At 46.7% G+C, this 18258-nt stretch overlaps 1 protein-coding gene across 1 annotated transcript in view; it reads left to right on the top strand.

Moving 5' to 3' along the window:
* AGPS (alkylglycerone phosphate synthase) overlaps window positions 1-18258 on the top strand; it is an 815346-nt gene that overhangs the window by 582541 nt on the left and 214547 nt on the right. Inside the window, exon 12 of the mRNA XM_085645221.1 lies at window positions 15416-15467. Within this exon, the coding sequence (XP_085501347.1) occupies window positions 15416-15467 (52 nt within the window). The remainder of the gene's footprint in view (window positions 1-15415; window positions 15468-18258) is intronic.

The following is an 18258-nucleotide window of genomic DNA, read 5'->3' as shown; positions in this document are numbered from 1 at the left end:
CAGACACCAGGTGCGGTGCGCAGACCGCATTGTACCAAGTCAGCACGCCCAGCCATCAGACATGATTGTGTTAACGAGGAGAACTGGTTATTCTGCCTCGTTTGCTCCTCGCAAGGACACTCCCGGCCTGCACTTTACCTGAACTTGTCTGGAGCGCGCCAAAGGCTGCAGGTAGAAGCACGAGGCACTGTTACACCTGGGGAGGGGGGCACCCGGGGGTTATTGTCCTGGACCTCGCGCTAAACAGGGCCCCGCACTTTAGCTCACGACAACAGATGCGCAGATCAATGTCTCCCAATAAACCGAGACAACGAGGCCTGCGAGTGATGGGATTTCAGCCTCAGGAAGAGATGTTTTGCTCAGCCTGATGACGCACGCTTTGGGGTCTCCTCGCTGCACAGAGAATCCTGCACAATGTACAGAGTTTGCGTGTTACCCTGCATTCCTGTCAGTTGCACCTTTAACAACCCTATGCAAAGCCAGTAGTCATGGTTTATTTATTGCAAACGTGCAATGTGCAAAAAGATATTTAAAAAACAGAAACCTAAAAATAAAGATGAGGCCTAGCCGCCAACGGGCACCCATCCTGGCACGAACGAGTGCTCCTCTTCAGGCAGCTGCGCACGTGTGATCAGCCACCATGTCCTCTCACAGTGCAAGGCAGCCAGGGGTGAAGTGGGCCGACCCACTGCCAAAGACTGTATGCTGAGGTGGGGGCGGAAGCAAAATGTGTAAACAATCGACGAAGAGGGATTATCAGAAGCGGCCTTTTTGCTATGGGGAAATCTGAAAGGCAACACACCAATTTGCTCGGCGATATGAAAAATCTTGCACTGCAGCTCTTCCTTTTGCGGACCCAGACTGGAAATGGGAGCGTCACTTGTCTGTCAGTAAGCGCTGGTGCCTGATGGCGTGTGGGAGGAGCTCAGTAGAGTGAAGAGGTAAAAACAGGAGAAAAGGCAAATGGAAGAACAAGGGAGAGACAGAAGGCTGAATGGGAGATATGTAGAAAAGAGACAGAGGGGGAGATGCAGGAGACAGGGGGGGAAGGAAAGATGGGTGGGTGGGTACATAGGGAACACGGCAAGGAGAGGACAAGAGGGGGCGGGGTAGAGAAGGCGCGGACAAAAGAACAAGCAACAAAAAGACGCGCGGCAGCGAGACGCGCTCTGTGGTGGGGGAGGGGGAGGAGCATTGAAGCCGAGCAGGCAACACTGAGGCGCAAAAGTGAAAGCAGGCTGGCTGGCGAGTGGTGTGAGATGTGCGCGCACCATGACGAGAGAGGAAAGCCATATGGCGCCTCTGCTCGTCATTGTGCGTGTAACCGCACGCCCGTGGCCAGCCAGCTAACAGACCTAACAATCTCTGAAGCGCTTCCCCAAACGGATTGCATGGCGGCACGATGCACGTGATTAGCAGAGGCCGCCCCCGAAGGGGGCTCGAGGGCCGGCGCCATAATGGCCGCCAGAGCCCGACAAGGAACGGAACTGGTTCTCGCCAGCGGGAAGCGCCGCAGGGCGAAACGCCCTGAGGCCCCCGCCCCCCCCCTTCCAAGAACAATAGGAGAAGAGGAAGGGGAGATATAAGACGACGCTCCCCCTGTGGCTGCCCACTTGCATATCATGGGAGCTGGGGGAGCGGCGCCAACGATTTTCGAATCGGCCGTGGGATCTTAGGAGCGGCTGCGGCCTTCACCGTCATGACCGAGGCGATGAAGGATCCAAGCCAGCAAGAGAGAACAGGGAACCGTGCTACCACATGAGGTGCCAGATGTCGGAGGACTACATGCCCGGAAGGTCGGGACGGAATGGACCGAGGCCGAGACACGCTGGCACGACCCCCAGCTCCCCAGGCATTATGACGAGGCTCGCAGCGCCGGAAGCAGTGGCAGGGTAAGGGCTCCAGGAGTGGCGGCGTCTCTGCCGGTCACCATTGCAATGTTATAACTTGCCTGTCCTCCCTTTCTTAGCGCAAGGGCGATGTGCGAACCATGTAAGAGTGAGCAAATGTAGCGCCAATCGTTAATATGGGCTGGAGGCGCAGCGGGCGGAGGGCTGTTCTGCGCTCCACAACGCCGCCACTGCAGGGGGTGCCCCTTCCTCGCTTTGCTCCTTAGCAGAAATGCCAGAGGTTGGAGTTCGGGCGGCAGGTAGCCTTGAAGTGGAGCGTACGATACATTGCTGCTTTGTCACCCCCCACTTACCCACCGCTGGCAGGGATCAGTGCCGAGGACGCGCGGCTAGGTGCATTCCCACTGCATAGCGGGAGTGGGGCTGGAGTGGGGTCAAAGCGAGGAGAGGTTGTGGCCCGCCGGCGGCGCTGCCGCAGCTAGGAAAGCAGGATCGGAGCGTCGAGGTTGCGTCCTCGCCCTGTGATTCTCGGCAAATCACTTAGTCTCCCCGTGCCTGAATGTGCAACGGGGATGCGGTGCTATGTGAAGCGCTCCAAGGCCTTCCGGTCGAGTTCGCGCTATGTAAATGTGCAAAAATGAAAAAACAAGTTACTAGTACTCCAAGAAAATGAACTGGGCGAGTCAGGCCCAACTTATTAATGCCCCGTCGACTCTCCGGCTTCAGGTACTATGTGGAAAAGTCCCGGTTAAACCGCAGTCAGTCCCACATGCAACCCTATCAGGCCCCAAGGTCGGTGCATCCGACCCCGATCATACTGCAGAGTTCCCAGACCGACATAGTCGGGGTAGATCACTTAGCCCCCCGTGCCTGAGTGTGTGGCGTGGCCGGCGCGCATGTAAAGCGCTCCGGTGCCTTCGGGTCGAGTTTGCGCTATATAAAAAAAAAAAAAAAAAGAAAAGTTGTTCGGGGTGTTTTGCCACGCCTGGCTCCTCTTGCTCCTTGGAAAGTTAATCGTCATCTCCTCGTTTCTGGTACACCGAGTGTGGATGAGTCTCCCCACGAGCGGAGTGCTGGGTGGGGCGCCATTGGTGCGGAGGGCGCTGGAGTCGGGGGAACGGATGCGGAGAGTCTCTGGGCTGTGGCCTCGACTTACGGGCCCCTGGGGGAGGATTTTCCATGGCCCCCAGGGGGAGCTGCGCACCTTTGCCCATCGGAGCCGTGGTTTATGCGGCTTGCCTTTTAAAATGTGCACATTCGCGGGCAATCAACAGCGCCTTTGGGAGAGGATGTGATGGAATCTCGGCGAGGGGCAATGCCGCCAGACCTGAAAAGGCACCTCTGGCATGCCGGCACTTTCTGCTAGACAGGTTTTATATTTAAAAATAACAGCAGAGCGTACCGCGGTCCGGCGGGCCCGGCCGTTAGAATAATTATTGTCTATGACTTTATTGGCACTCATACCATGTGCAAGATATTTTTAAGAAACCAATAGTGGAGCCACAAGCTAGATACAGGGAGTAGGTACGCATTGGACAGTCACCAGCACCTTTGGGATGGGAAGTGCGGGAACCCGTGCGCTGGGCAAGGCACTGTGGGAAGGCACCGTTAGCGCCGGCCTTGATGGTACCATAGGTGCAAATTACTGAAACACGATCCCATTGGCAGGGAACGTATCATTGCGGGGTGGACAATAAGCAGACAAGCGCGTGGATAGACTTTGCCCGAAGGTGTCAGAGCGCTGTACAATATCGTTCTACCTGCAGGTGTCTCTGCAGCAACATGGTATGGTGAAAGTAAACAATTGGGCTGCACTGGGGTCCAGCGGAGAGCACAAGAGAGTGTCTATCTGTACGCAGACCGACACATTCAGGGAATGAAGGTACTCGCAACGACGTAGCGCATGGAAAAAAAAAAAAACGAGGCACTGAGCCTACAGATGCTGAAGCAAGTAATTCATCAGCTTTACAGCCAGGGCCTTACCACCCTGAATTCGCCTGTTCTCGGAGCTAAGCAGGCCTGGGCCTGGTTAGTACCTGGATGGGAGACCTCTAGGTGCTGGAAGCTTGAGTTTTGGTTTTGATATTAAAGTGAGTTAATATGCGGCTCTGGCATTCAGCGCTGATGGAGGTAGGCAATGAGTTTCTCTGTGTTTAAGTTGTCACGCCTGGGCATGCAAAGTCTACAGGGCACAGCCCCGGCTGTAATCAGGCTGGCGCCTTGGGATGGGGAACCGGGTTTAAATTTCGACATCCTGTGAATCTGGGCAAATCACTTAACTTCCCCGTGCCGAAATGAATGTGTCCTTGTGTAATGTAACTGGTGCCCATGTAAGGCGCTCCAATGCTATATAAAACTGGAAACAAATGAATTGACATCGGTATAAAAGGGCTCAATCATTAATCCAGTACTGTTCTCCTCAAAACTAGTCTGTCCAAATCAGCGTTCAGAGTAAGGCTAATATCACAGGTGTACATGATAAAATAAATAAATAAATAAATAAATAAAAAAAAAAAAAATAAATAAAAAATACATTGAGTTGGGCGACAATGGACACCGGTTATCCAGTGCCTGGGTTGGGTGAACAGGCGCTTTACAATTAGGTAGGTCATGTTCCATGCGACCCCATTTGTGCCTACGCGTGATCTCATCCTTCCAAAGTAAGAAATATGTTCAGCCTAGTTGAGTGGTATGTAAACGAGAATGTCCAACAGGGTAGTACTATAAGGTAATGCGCAAAAAAAAATAAAAAAAAATGGTCTACTGTAAACTAAAAGAAACTCGTGCATTTCCAAACTGTTAACAGATGGAAACAATTTATTGTAATCCACTAGAGAATGGCTAGGACAGCTTTCGGGTAGTGCCGCCCCCCCGTGGACAGGGATAAGAGTGCAAAGTGACATGTCCATGATATTAGAGGGACTTGCTGCCGGGACACTTGCTCCAAGACGCAGGACGGAAGAGAAAGTGATAATTCGCACGGTCTTGCCAAATGCTCACACTGTAGTTTCACTTAGCACTTGGGAAAAGCGGACCTTAATTCCGAAAGCTAATGCTGTCCCGCCCTCGAGCCCCTAGAATACTGAAGCAATCGGGTCAAAGGCCCATGAGGGGTGCCCATCCAGAGGGGCAGGAACAAAGTAACAAGCTGTTCATACGCACAGGCATGCGCCCTAAGCAGCGCAATCCCCGGTTTCCCCCCCCCCCCCCGGAGCGAGAAATAAGGGATGTGGAGTGGGTACTCCAGCCAGGCGGATACTAATAGTGAGGAAGGTCAAAGTCAGTCTCCCGGGGACAAGGGCTGAGAACGCCCCCTGGGGAGTCCAGGTTACTAGAGGGACCAGCGTCCGCGACAACTGTGGTATCATGCATATGTGCGAAGTGGAGCGTCCTCCTATGGCAGGTCTGCCATAGGAGGACGCTCCACTTCGCACATCGGATATTTACCTAATAGCAACATTGATAACAAAACGGAGAACTTTCTGATACTAAACTGTTGGATCTTATGACCTTGATAAATATTCATCACTAAAGAAACTTTTTGCCGATTTGGAAATCACGGTTGCTGGTTCGATTCACATAATCTTCACTTTGAAAAATCTTTTTATTTTTTCGAGCAGCCCTGAAGAAGTCTCTTTTTAGAGACGAAGCGCGTCGGCTATGATTCATCATGTCTATGTGGCTATGATTCTTCATGTTTATGTGAATATGTAATAAATAAAAGGATTCTCTCAAGGAAAGTATATCAACGCTTTGGACATTCTTTTTTACACTTATTGACTTTTTGGAACAGTGCTGAACCCTTTTGTGTTTAATTCATTAAAATATTATGTGAAGTACCAGTAAGTACCATATCAATAGTGAGCCAATATGTAGAAAGGTATGCTTTACCCCTCACCCTGTTGGATTCAATACAACATGCCTGAAGAATTGTAGAATGAACTGACTCTGCAGTGGTACATAATGTCTTTCATATTTGCATGACTAATAAATGATGTTCTTGCGAAAAGGTGTAAGGTGATACCATATACTTCATAAATACAAGAGCAGGTAACCAATCCCTCGAATCAAAAAAAATATGGAAACAAAAACACACAGAGCTAAATAAACAGATAGCTATAGGGATAGGATAGTCAGTTGATGCTTCTTTTAGCAACCACAAGTTTGACTTTCACCATTCTCCCCCAACCACTTCTTTGTAGTTTTAAGCTTGGGTAGAGATCTCAATACTTAGTAAAAACGAGTTTAGTCACAACTGTCCTAATATTATTTGAACTGGTAATTTTGAGACCCTCCATTGTCTCTATCCTACTTTTTAACTCTGCAAAAGAATCCAAGACCTCTAGGGTGAACCCAGCCCGCCTACCACCATGAGTGTCCTGGCAAAGGAGAAACCCCAATGATGTAGCAAGTCACCCAGTGTCTGTGAGTGATGCATACTTTTTGATTTATTACATTCTTTCATAATTGAAATATATTATCTCATGTCAATTCAAAGGGAAAAATTAATTATTATCGCATAAACACATGTGCTCTTGAAACACACTGATTCCTATGTAGCCAGAGCCTACTAGTCTATTAAGGATAATTGTATTGCAGGAGTGTCTGCACAGAGCCATTAGACTTAGCCGACCCACTTCACTAGCCTGTGAATGGGACTCAGCACACTACCATTAAAGGACAACACATCACCCAAAACATGCTTAAAGGCAGTAAGCGAGTTCGAATGGCCTACACCATTCGTCCCAGCAGGACTTCAAAGAGTACCTGCCACTGGGAAGGCTAAACCAGTCCTAGAGCAAATGCAGTGAGACTCCTAAGGGGACATTGAGCCAAGAACACTCATTTGTCCCTCCGTTACGCCAGTATCGTCATCCCGAGGGACTGAGCTCCTTAGCATGCAGCCTGTTGAGATTGCTGATACTTTTTTATTATATGTCACAAATACTAGGGATAAATGCTTTCTAGGCAGGGCCCAGTAGGAATCAAATGTAGTACTGTACACTTATATAGACGGGAAAATCATCTAACTTTACTGTCTTTTCAAGGGACGTGGTTCGAACAAAACAAAAAAAACTCTAAAGATAGCAATATGTTTAGCAAACATGGGCAAAACCAGTATGCCTCGCTGCTCTTTGAGGACTGGCTAAAACATTTAAAATTTCATGTTTCAATGAAAAAACTAAAAAGGACTCTTTTCTGTAAACAGTGCCTCAATGAAATAGATCATTCATTGTGTGTTGGTTGTTTGGACTGATGTTAAATATTCCCTAGTTGAGTAAACATTGCTGTGATGCATTTGGCTTATTGTAGTTAACCATCATCCTGTACTTCGCCTCACCACTCCCCTGCCCAAACGCCACCCTACAAACTGCCTTTTGAACTGGGCACGAGACCCAGGTTCCCTAATTTCTTGACTGTCTTTGAACCTCATAATTATTGTGATGAAAATAGTGTGAATAATTGGGTTCCAGTACTGAGTTTTTCTAAGGAGGCTATCCTGTACTGTCTTTTAAGCTTCAACCTGGCATGTCTGGTGCAGAAAATGCAATTTGTTGGGCTGTTAGAGATGGACCAGAAAATTCTGGGTGCATCAGAATCAGTTGCAGAATTGGCTCCTCCATACGGGTCCGGGAGCGTGACTATGAGGCTACTTGACGTCCTCGCATCTTCTCAGATGAAGAGTGGTGAGGCACACTTGGACTTCTTGTGTTTCTTTTTTGATTTGGACTTACCCAAAGACTTGGAACACTACGAAGATCTGTTGCAGGACAGATCCCGAAAACACCAAAACAGGAGTGAGTCTCCGTTGAACTCTACAAAGCAGAAGCAGATAGGCTGGGGCCTCATTTATTAACAATTTACGAAGACCGGATGGATAAACTGATATTGTGGTTGCACCACTTCAACTATATAAAGTCAGATAGTCCACATTGGATCCATTGAATAATTGAATGTCCTTTTTTATTGTTTATTTATGATCTTCTTTTTTTTGAGAAAGCACACAGCCAACGCGTTCCGTTCTCACAGGAGAACTTCTTCAGGGCTTATAGGTTGAGAAATGCTGATATCATTCTAAGATCACTATAGATATCTTCTGTAAGGTAGTGATATGATAGTAACTGTAGGTTCCTTAGTCCATAGCTATATCAGGAACATCACACACAGTGCCTGTAGATGTGGCATTGCTGTTCCTATCAGTCTCCCGCTGGAACAGCAATGCCACATCTACAGGCACTGTGTGTGATGTTCCTGATATAGCTATGAACTAAGGAACCTACAGTGACTATCATATCACTACCTTATAGAAGATATCAATAGTGATCTTAGAATGATATCCACATTTCTCAACCTATAAGCCCTGAAGAAGTTCTCCTGTGAGAACGAAACACGTTGGCTGTGTGCTTTCTAAAAAAAAGATCATAAATAAACAATAAAGAAGGAATTCAATTATTCAATGGATCCAATGTGGACTATCTGACTGTATATAGTTGAAGTGGTGCAACCACAATATCAGTTTATCCTTACTGTCAACCCGGAGGGACGGGGTGGTGCCTTTGGACAGAAGGCGTCGTTGTGGTTTTACACACAAGAATATCTTTGTTTCTTGTTAATTTTCTGTTATAATTTCTGAATTTGGTGCCTATTGCTAGTCAAAAGTTGGTCCTCTGTCCAGTTTATGTATGTATAATTTACGAAGACAGTCTAGATAAGGGAATACTTCCCAGGGATCAGAGGATAGCGACTTTAGTTACGATTCCCAACCCTGGCAAGCCACCTCAGGACTGCACCTCCTACCGCCCAATTTCGCTCCTCAATGCGGAGGCAAAAATATTCGCGAAAGTACTAGCCTTCAGGCTCCAACCGCACCTCGCGTCTCTCATACACCCTGATCAATCCGGTTTTATGCCGGGCCGTAACACAGCAATGAACCTAAGACGGCTCCACGGCGTCATGGCCCGTATGCCCACAATCCAAGAAGAGGCGGTCATCCAATCCTTAGACGCCAGTATGGCCTTTGACCGGGTGGAGTGGTCATTCATGTTCGCAGTGCTACAACATTTTGGCTTTGGCCCCAACTTTTGCGCTTGGGTCCGATTACTGTACACACAACCCATGGCACACGTAGTGGTCGATGGGTGCATATCTGAGGACTTTCCTCTGGGGCGAGGGACTAGACAGGGATGTCCCTGCTCCTATTTGCCCTGGTGCTTGAGCCTCTCGCGACTTGGATAAGACGCGACCCGGTGATACGAGGACTGCGATGGACAGAAGGGTGGGAGGACCGTATATCACTGTACACAGATGATATATTACTGAACATGACCTCCCCCAGCCACTCAAGTAATTGTTTATTAGATATCTGTGCGTCCTATGGCAGATACTCAGGCTATATGATTAACTGGGCAAAATCGGTTTTATTTATTCTCCATGGTCCCCCCCATTCCCCAGACCCCCCACCCCCACCCCACAACATTCTGCCCAGGGGTGTAACGATACAACTCGGGAGAGACGGTTTTAAGTACCTAGGCATCCACATTACACCAGACCATACTCAATTCCACGAGTGACATCTCGTGCCCCCTCTCATGAGACTTAAAACACGACGTGAAACATTGGCACTCAATGCCATTGACACTCCTGATGGCTCTCCCGCGGTTCCTTTACGCCTTACAAAATACGCCCACTCTAGTCCCCAACTCCTATTTTAAAGCCATCGAGGCTGAAGTGGAACATGCTCCTCTGTGGCGACAGACCCCCCCCCCCCCCTCCTCCCCCCCACCCGCATAGCCCTGTCTAAGCTCACTAGGAGCTGGTACGATGGTGGGATCACCTTGCCAAATATACAACTGTACTACTGGGCCTCACAACTTATAGTAGTAAACTACTGGCTCCATGCCTCGCAGGAGGAACCGGCCCTCCGGCTTGACAGGCACACTCTTGGGACCAGCGGACCCTTGGTGGCGCTTTACAACAAGAACAAAAAAAACGCATGGATCGGCCCCACTGCCCACACAGTATCTACATGGTTTGTGGTACAGCGAGCGCTGGGCTGGGAGGGAGTCCTCACCCAACTCACACCTCTGTGGGACATGCCTACACTCCGCTACAGTAAAGGTTTCGCTCAATGGGACCTTATTGGTATCAAAAGAATTGGGGACCTCTAGAAGAAGGGAGATGTATTGACGTTTGCCCAACTGCGCACAACATATCAAATGGCTGACTCAGAACAGTTTCGCTATTCACAAATTAAACACTCACTCACCCAGGCCATACCCCAAGGAACCGATCTCCCCGAATCATCGCCGCTTGAGGACCGCCTCCTTATAGACCATCTCACTAAAAAAGCAATTTCTCTCACTTATCGCAAACTAATCAATAATCCGAAAGATCCCACACACACCCTACAAGACAAATGGCAGACCGGGGACTTGGATGACCAGGACTGGCAGGAGGCTCTGGCATCCCCGCGAGAGGTCGTAATTCCGTCCCGACTACAATTGGTGCAATTGAAGATTTTACATAGGACGTACTGTACTAGATCGCTGCTCCACAAAATCGGTCGGGATGAGACATCTCTGTGTCTACGGAGATGTGGGCAAGACGGCACATTTTACCACACGCTATGGTACTGTCCCAACATAACACACTACTGGGAGGCAGTCAGGGATAAAATTACTCGAGTTTGTGGTTTCGAGGTTCCCCCTGAGCCGCGGAGGTGCCTGCTCAATATTTGGGAGCCAACGGACCTCAAACATGCAGCACAGGCCTGGGCGACACTAGGGATTACAATAGCTAAACACAATATTGCACAGCACTGGGGCACGCACACTGCCCCCAACATCAGCAATGGTGTCAAGACATGGATAGAGCGATGGTGGCAGAAAAGGCAGTCTTTATGCATAGGGGGTGTCCCAGGGAGAGGGTATAGGGCAAATGGAATTAGTCAGACAGACCCACCCGCACTGGCAGCGTTTAAAGATTTACTTCTGGCTTGAATATGAGCTGGGTGTTATTGCATACTTATACAATCTGGACCCTGCTTTAGTCAAGAGGTTTACTTATTTGGCCCCATATCTAAATCAAAAAGTAGCAGAGAGAGGAATGATTCCTGCAGGACACCCTAACTGATCTTTTGAGTGCCCAAGTAGACTGAGGGAAAGAGCAAACCCCTCAAGTGCCTAGTTAGGAAAGACGTATACCATTATATAACTGTACTTTTGAGCCCCCATTAGTCAGACTCCTGGACACAAGGTTGTGGTCAGTGGTTCCAAAGGCTGCAGATAAATCTAGCAAAATCAGAGTTCTGACTTCAATGACATTTACCTCCCTCTCAAATCTTCTAAAGCTAAGAGGACCACCAAGTTGTTGCTCTTACCCAACCAAAAGATGGCTTCAGGAAAGTGCTGCATACGAGACATGACTTCTTTCCCCAATAAGTTGTTTTGCTGTGTACGGAAGCAGAGATATCGGCATGAAATTATTCTGGTCCATCAGATACAGCATTGTTGGATTATTCAGCAAGGGTTGATCATACCCATTTACATTCATCTGATACGACCCATTAGGCAAATTAGCTTTTGTAAAGATTTGTCAGTTCTTTGGACAAAATAGGAGTCAGCTGTTTTAGAATTCCGGTTAGGTGCAGGTCCAATGAAGAATTTGAGTGACAACTGGCTGCAACCATCTTAGACAGCCGTATCTCTGAAAGAGGTCCAAACCACTTCTGGGAAATCCTCTAGGTTCTTAGGGGTGTACGGGCGGGCTAGAAAGTGTCTCACTCCCTATTTCCTGTATTATTGTTGTCTTTCATTGAGTAAAAGTTGGATAACTTCATACAAAAATCCTTTGAGGAGAAGAGTACCTGTTCGGTAGCCAAGAGACAGTTCAGCTCGGATAGAACTTTAAACAGTTCTTCAGCTGTGTAAGTTTACTAACATACTTTGTGGGAGAGGAGGCAGTGTCCCTAAGAATGCCTTACCTGGTACAATAATTACTATATTCCTTTGCAATTTAAATGTACCATTTTAATAGTCATTCACAAGATAATTTTGATTCCTTTCACTTCACCAGGTCAATCCGCTCATTTCAGCTTGACCAGGCTGTCTGATTCCAGGCAAAAAAAGTATTAAGCATAAGATACAAGAGCATCTACTACAAAAATTGGCAAAACGAATTGGCCTGGTTTTGATCAGGCCTATTGGCTTTGCAAATGTTTTTTCATTGGTGCATGCATCATGATGCATGCACTTGCTTGGGCGTCAGTTTTCCAAAGGGTTTTCAGTTAAAGAAAACCCAACCCAAGATGCCTGCCTGTGCACGTGCATGCATCATAGCTGATGTGTGCGCCATGACATGCGTCTTGTGTTGCATGGAAGCCATTTTTAATTTCACATTCTGACATGGCAGATACGCTGATGTTAGACTGATAAAGTGATAGTAAAAATAAGGAAAGAAAACAATGTGCATGGGACTGCAACAAAAAAAAAACGAGCGAGCCACTGGTAATTGGCAGCTGTCATTAAAATAAATTTAAAAAAGAGAGGGGGGAAAGGATGAGGAAGGTCAGAGGCAAGATGTGAAGAGTTAAGAGAGCATGGGGGGTCGAGAGCAAGAAATACATGCACTCCCATGGAGTGCAGCATGTGAAATAAAAAGTTTCAACAAGTCGACAGTGGAAGGATGCAACCTAATTATCTAGTTGTTGTGATTTGTTTTGTGTGCGTTTTACAGAGAAAGAGGTAAGGGTGGTGTACGGAAATGCCTCTTGTGGACATGGTTAGCCCCCACTTTTTTCCTTGAGAATGATGTAATTTCAACCAGGTCCCCTGTGCCAGAAGCTCTTCCCCTAAACTGTACCTTTTGTTTCCTAATTAGCAAAACTTCAGTACTCCTTGTAAGTCCCTAGTAAATGGAGCCCTTGGCACCTAGGGCATTGGCACTGAAGAGGGACCCCAGGTTAGCAGCACAAATTGTGCAACCCTAGGGTCCCATCACCAGGGCCATGCACCCTGCCATCACAGAATGCGTGCCTTGGTGCAGACAAAACCGAAGAGTCGACATGGCACATATTTCTGTGTGCCATGCCCACAGACACTGCATTGGACATAGGTAAAAGACCCCTCTGGAAGGCCTTATAGGCCCATATCTCCTGTGAGAACATATCTGCATGAGCAGATATGCTCCTACAATATCCATGCCGATTCTTGGCTATTGTACGTGAACAGGGAAGCCATAGAGAGTACATGGACTTGACACTTGTCATTACGAGTTCCCCCAGTTCCAGGATGGCTTCACTGTATTATGGGATGTTTGGTACCAAACATCTCGTCTTAATAAACCTGCACTGATTCCAGTGTCAGATTTATTAAAAATTGCACACCGAAGATCCCTTAGAGGGGTCCCCTGAAACCTACCAACCCTTAGTGTGGTCACTAACTATTCTAAGCCAGCCAGTCACCATCAGAGAGAGTTCTGACCTCATGAGGTGAGCACCAGCGTGCTCAGAGGTCAAGAACAAAGCCTGTCCTGGGGGGAGGTGTTCACATCTTACCCCCTATCTGGAAGAGCCATCTGTAGCTGGAAGCTTCAAAGGCCTAACCGCCTTTGAAATATGACCCCACCCTCTCATGATAGAAGGAGCAGGCCCTTCTCCTGTCTTCTCCCCTTTTTGGCATGAAGGCAGGTGAGAAAACGTAGAAAGAATAGGAGGTGTGCCCCCTCTGCCAGCTCCACCCCGCAGATGCTGGTGGCGAGGTGAAGCACATTTTATAATGCCCACCATCTTGAAGATGGTGGGACTTCTCCAATCAGGACTAGGGCTATGCCCCCTCCCACAGGAGGTGGGCATAATAGAGGGTGTAGACACCCCCGGCCACTATATTTCACTCTCTTGTAAACACCCCTACATTTAGTATTTAGGTGGCATCCCCAGATCCTGAAACTAAATTCCACAGACACAATAAAAAGACAACTGAAGAAACACTGTTGTACCGAGAACTGCAGACCTCAAGGTGGACTTTGGGCGTAAACTTATGCTTGGCACTTCAGAACTCGTCAATTGCCATCCTCCAGCTCATCTCATCACTGTGTGGCCTCCACAAACCCCGGAGGGTCATCAGCACTTCATAAATTACCACAGAACCTCCCTCAAGATAGAGGTACTATCTCCCTGCAGCTGCAGGCATCACAAACAGCAAAGTCGGTCCAGCGTCAAACAGGTCCCCAGCCCAACTGATGTCTCAGAGTACCAGCGAAAGGTACACCTGCTCTGGAGGGTCAGCACCAAGTCTTGAGGTCTCAGGACCCACCGGAACTGAGAGGCACTAATACCCGAGGTACCGGACACCCTGCTGCAAAAACCTACAAAACTTAGTCCAGGCGGACTTCAACTTCACAGCGAGCCAGTACCCAACGAGGGACATCAGAACTCCAGAGACCAACCTCAGCAGTGGCCCAGCAGCTCCAGAATCGTCGCTCCAAGGTGCCAGCCCCTGACCGCGAGGTTTGTCTTTGCATGCCTTTGCCCAGCTGCACATCTTCACTGCACCCTTCCCGCCTGGCCTGGCCATCTTCAAACCAGCTATGCTCCCATGGCCCCAGAGCCCTTGAGAGCCTTCGGACTTGACTGCAAGTCCCCTTTTACTTTGCTTTTACAGGTGGCCACCTTCCTTCGTAGTGCGTCGGGTACAAAGTCCCTTTGTTCCTTCCTTCCCAAGAAATCCGGTAAGCTGCTGAGTACTTGGCCTTGGCTCTTTGTACCTTTGCCCTGAACCTTCCGATTTCCAAAAGGGTAACCACAAGGATAACTACTGCATTTCTTTTGCCGATTGCCTTTTTCCTTCCATAGGAAATGTATTGTGTGTAATTGTGCACACCTGTAGATAATTCATTTACTGTGATTTTCTCGTATTGTGAAAAGTATTTACCTTGTACCCGAAGTTCTTTGTCTAAATGTTCATATAAAAAGAAGTGTTCTTTTTCTAATCCGGTCTCAACTTAATTCATTGAGTGTGTGCATCATTTATTGCCTCGGTGTGTACAACAAATGCTTAGCACTACCCTCTGATAAACCTAACTGCTCGCCCACAATACCACAAAATAGAGCGTTCATATTATCTACCTGCGCCTCTGTAAACCAATAAGGGTCTCTTTGACCTCTCTGCATAGGGTACCCCATTGTGGTGCACTATATAGAGAGGTGGGTTTCCTACAGGGGGGAAATGTCAATTAAAGTAATCTGAATTCATAAAATATAATGCTAAAAATGAAGACTGAATCAATTGTTTTAGATGTAGCACGTTAATGCAATATATTATGTATCGTAATAGCATGTGAACTCTAAAAAGGGAATATTTGTTGTAATGCAGAGTACTTTGCCTTACAGTTTAAAGCCTTGACATTCTTTAGGGTCTATAACGTGGTTCATTCCAGTTGTGGCATGTTTACGAACTGTATGCAGTTGTCTATGAGCAATTCCATATAACCTGGTTTCTGATGTAGAAATGAAAACAAATTCTGAATTTATAAAGGATTCAAATAAATGAAATATATTATTCTTTCAGAGATGTGCACCTGCTTCAATCCGCCTTATGGATAATGCTCAGTTTCAATTTGGTAAGTGTATCAAATGTTTTATAAATATTTATCGTGCCACACTTTTTATATGAAGTATTTACGGTTTTCTTGGCATGGGTCTGTCTTGACAGTTTAGTTGATCCGAATTTCAAAAATAACTTTAGGGCTAATCTTAGAATAATCCTGTCAAAATTCAGTGGCCTTTGTTTAGACATTCCTTTGGTTTTGTGGTGAGGATATTTCTAATGTGTGTATAGATCTCCCTTTCATGTCTTTTGTTTGTTGGTGAGGTTACAGGTTTACATTTTTTCCAAGTTTGCAACTTGTGAAACTCCACTCTCGGAATTAGGCACTTAATTCACGGTGTAGCAACATTTCTCTTTGTCAGTATTAGGTCTGCCTCTGAATTTAGAAATGGGTAAAACAGAAGGATCAGAGAAATACTTACCTGACAAAAGAGTCTTTCTTCAGTCCATAGTTTCTACAAGCCACCTAACAGGTCTCTGAAGGACTATAGTTCCATGGACTTTTACATAACTATCCTTCTGCAAAGCAGTTAGAGCAATGTCTTCCTGTAGATAACTCATATCTGTATTAGAGAATACTCTGGGGGAAGAGTTTCAGCGTCCCCATATATGTATGATTGCTTCTGCTCACTCTTTGAGCTTCAGGTCACTATCTTCTACGTCGATGTGCTTCATTCACCCTATACTCGGGTCGGACCCATTCCAAACATAAGGTGATTAAACATTTTTTGTAGAATATCAGCTACATTTTTAAAGTAAAATATTTATTTTCCTAGTCTGGTTTTTGGACCATGGTAGAGGCTTGGTTCTTTCCATGGTAAACTCGAGAACTGCTACCATCACCAGACTTTGCAAGTGCCCTCTTTCTCCTGTAATGGCTCTACTTCATGCTGCAGAGCATTTAATATCCAGTGATGCGAAATGTTGACAATATCATTCTGATCCTGAATGAATGGCATTTGGTAAACTGGCCCTTGAGGTCCTTTTCCTGTCCTTGAAGGCAAATGTTTTGAAAACCCTTGTTTTCGTGACGTGAAAAATGCCATTCCTGCATATGCAAGAACTCACACCATCAAGGACACTACTGTTGGACATCTTAAGGTTAAAGAAAACGAAAACATGTCCCGATCTGGTCTCAGTGGCCTGGAGTGCCCTCCGAATATTTTAACTGTTCCTGCTAAATACACAACCCCCAAAAAACACTTTTTTCTTATTCATCACTTTTATTTAAACTGAACCACCCCTCCTTGGTATAAAATGATCCAGGTCTGACTCCAGCAGGCTGTTTTTTCAGCCTTTGCTTCAGACAGATCCTCAGCGCGAGTTAAATTTGATACGTTGGTGCTTATTTTTCCTTGTCTCTTAAGTGTGATTTCAACCTATGAATTTGGTTGGTCTCGTGTTGGCAGCCACGTTATAATTGATTGCATGCATATGAATCATGTTTTTACTTAAAGTATGAGACTATTCTCTCCTAGCACTGTGCACTCCCTACGTAAGGGAATGTCTTTGCATGGGCATGTTAGAAATGGTTTTGTGGAATTCTCGAGAAAACGTTCATAACAAAAGCTCTCAATGACAGACTTTCTACACAAACACATTTTCTCAATTTTTTTCCAGATGAAGGTCTTTACCTTGATGTTAAAACCATCCTGGTGAATGCCCTATACCTCTACAAAATTGTATGCAGTTTTTATTTTCATTATCACAGACCCAGTGTTGAATTCCCTTTTACTTGAGGATATTCCCATATCTTTTCCTTACCCCATACCTACTCTGTTTCTCCTGCAACCCACTCCTCTTTTCCTAAACCCGAAGTCGCAACCCCCCCACCCCTTCCCACTCAACTGTTTTCCCCAGTCCTCTACCCTTGCCAATACCCTAACCTGGCACTTCTATACACGTGGTAACTTTTCTCTCTCCACTCTCAATTCTGCCACTTTTTATTTACACCTTTTTTGGGCTCTTTTCTTGACCCCTTTTCTGGTGCCTTGTCAAATTAGCTGACATTTTTCAATAAAAATATATTACGTTGGAAATTCACCAAAGTTGAGTTTACGAAGTCTCAGGCTTCCAGACTTACGTGCCTTTTAGTTTTTCTTTAAAAATGAGGTAGGCTCTGCGTGTTGTTGCCTCCCTCCCGAGGAAGGAGTATGGATTATTATTATTAAAAGATTTATACAGCGCATAGCTGCCCCAGTGACGGGGCGTCCCAGCGCTACCCAGAAGAACAAGTGCAGAGACTACTCCAACTAACACAAACCAGAATTACGCAGGGAAAAGCCAGGTCTTCAAGGCCTTGCGAAATAGCATATGATTCTGCAAACCTCTAATAGAAGTCGGGAGAGAATTCCACAAAAGGGCTGCCTGGACTTTAAAAGAACGTCCACCAGCTCTGACTCTTTGAAAATGAGGAGTGCAGACAAGGCCCGAGTTAGCGGAGCGAATGGGGCGATTCGGGATATACTGAACAAGTATGTCATCCAGGATAGGGGGGCCTTGTTTCGCCAAAATTTTATGAGCCATACACAAGGACTTAAACTGAATTCTTTTAGCTATAGGCAACCAGTGCAGTTCGGGTAAGAGATTAGAAACCGAGCAAGATTTAGGAAGCACAAACAACGCCAGAGCAGCCGCATTTTGAATGCGTTGAAGGCGAGAGATACACGATTTATTGGCCCCCAGATAAAGGGAATTGCCATAATCCAACCAGGACAGAATTGTGGCCTGGAGAATAGTTTGGCGGATCTCTGGATCAAAGTATCCAAGCAGGGACTTCAACCCCCTCAGGAGTCCAAAACAGA

This window comes from Triturus cristatus, chromosome 3_1 (genome assembly GCF_964204655.1).
Source record: "Triturus cristatus chromosome 3_1, aTriCri1.1, whole genome shotgun sequence".
NCBI lineage: Eukaryota > Metazoa > Chordata > Amphibia > Caudata > Salamandridae > Triturus > Triturus cristatus.
The sequence above is the reverse complement of the archived record's forward strand: the minus strand, read 5'-3'. Positions and strand labels throughout refer to the sequence as shown.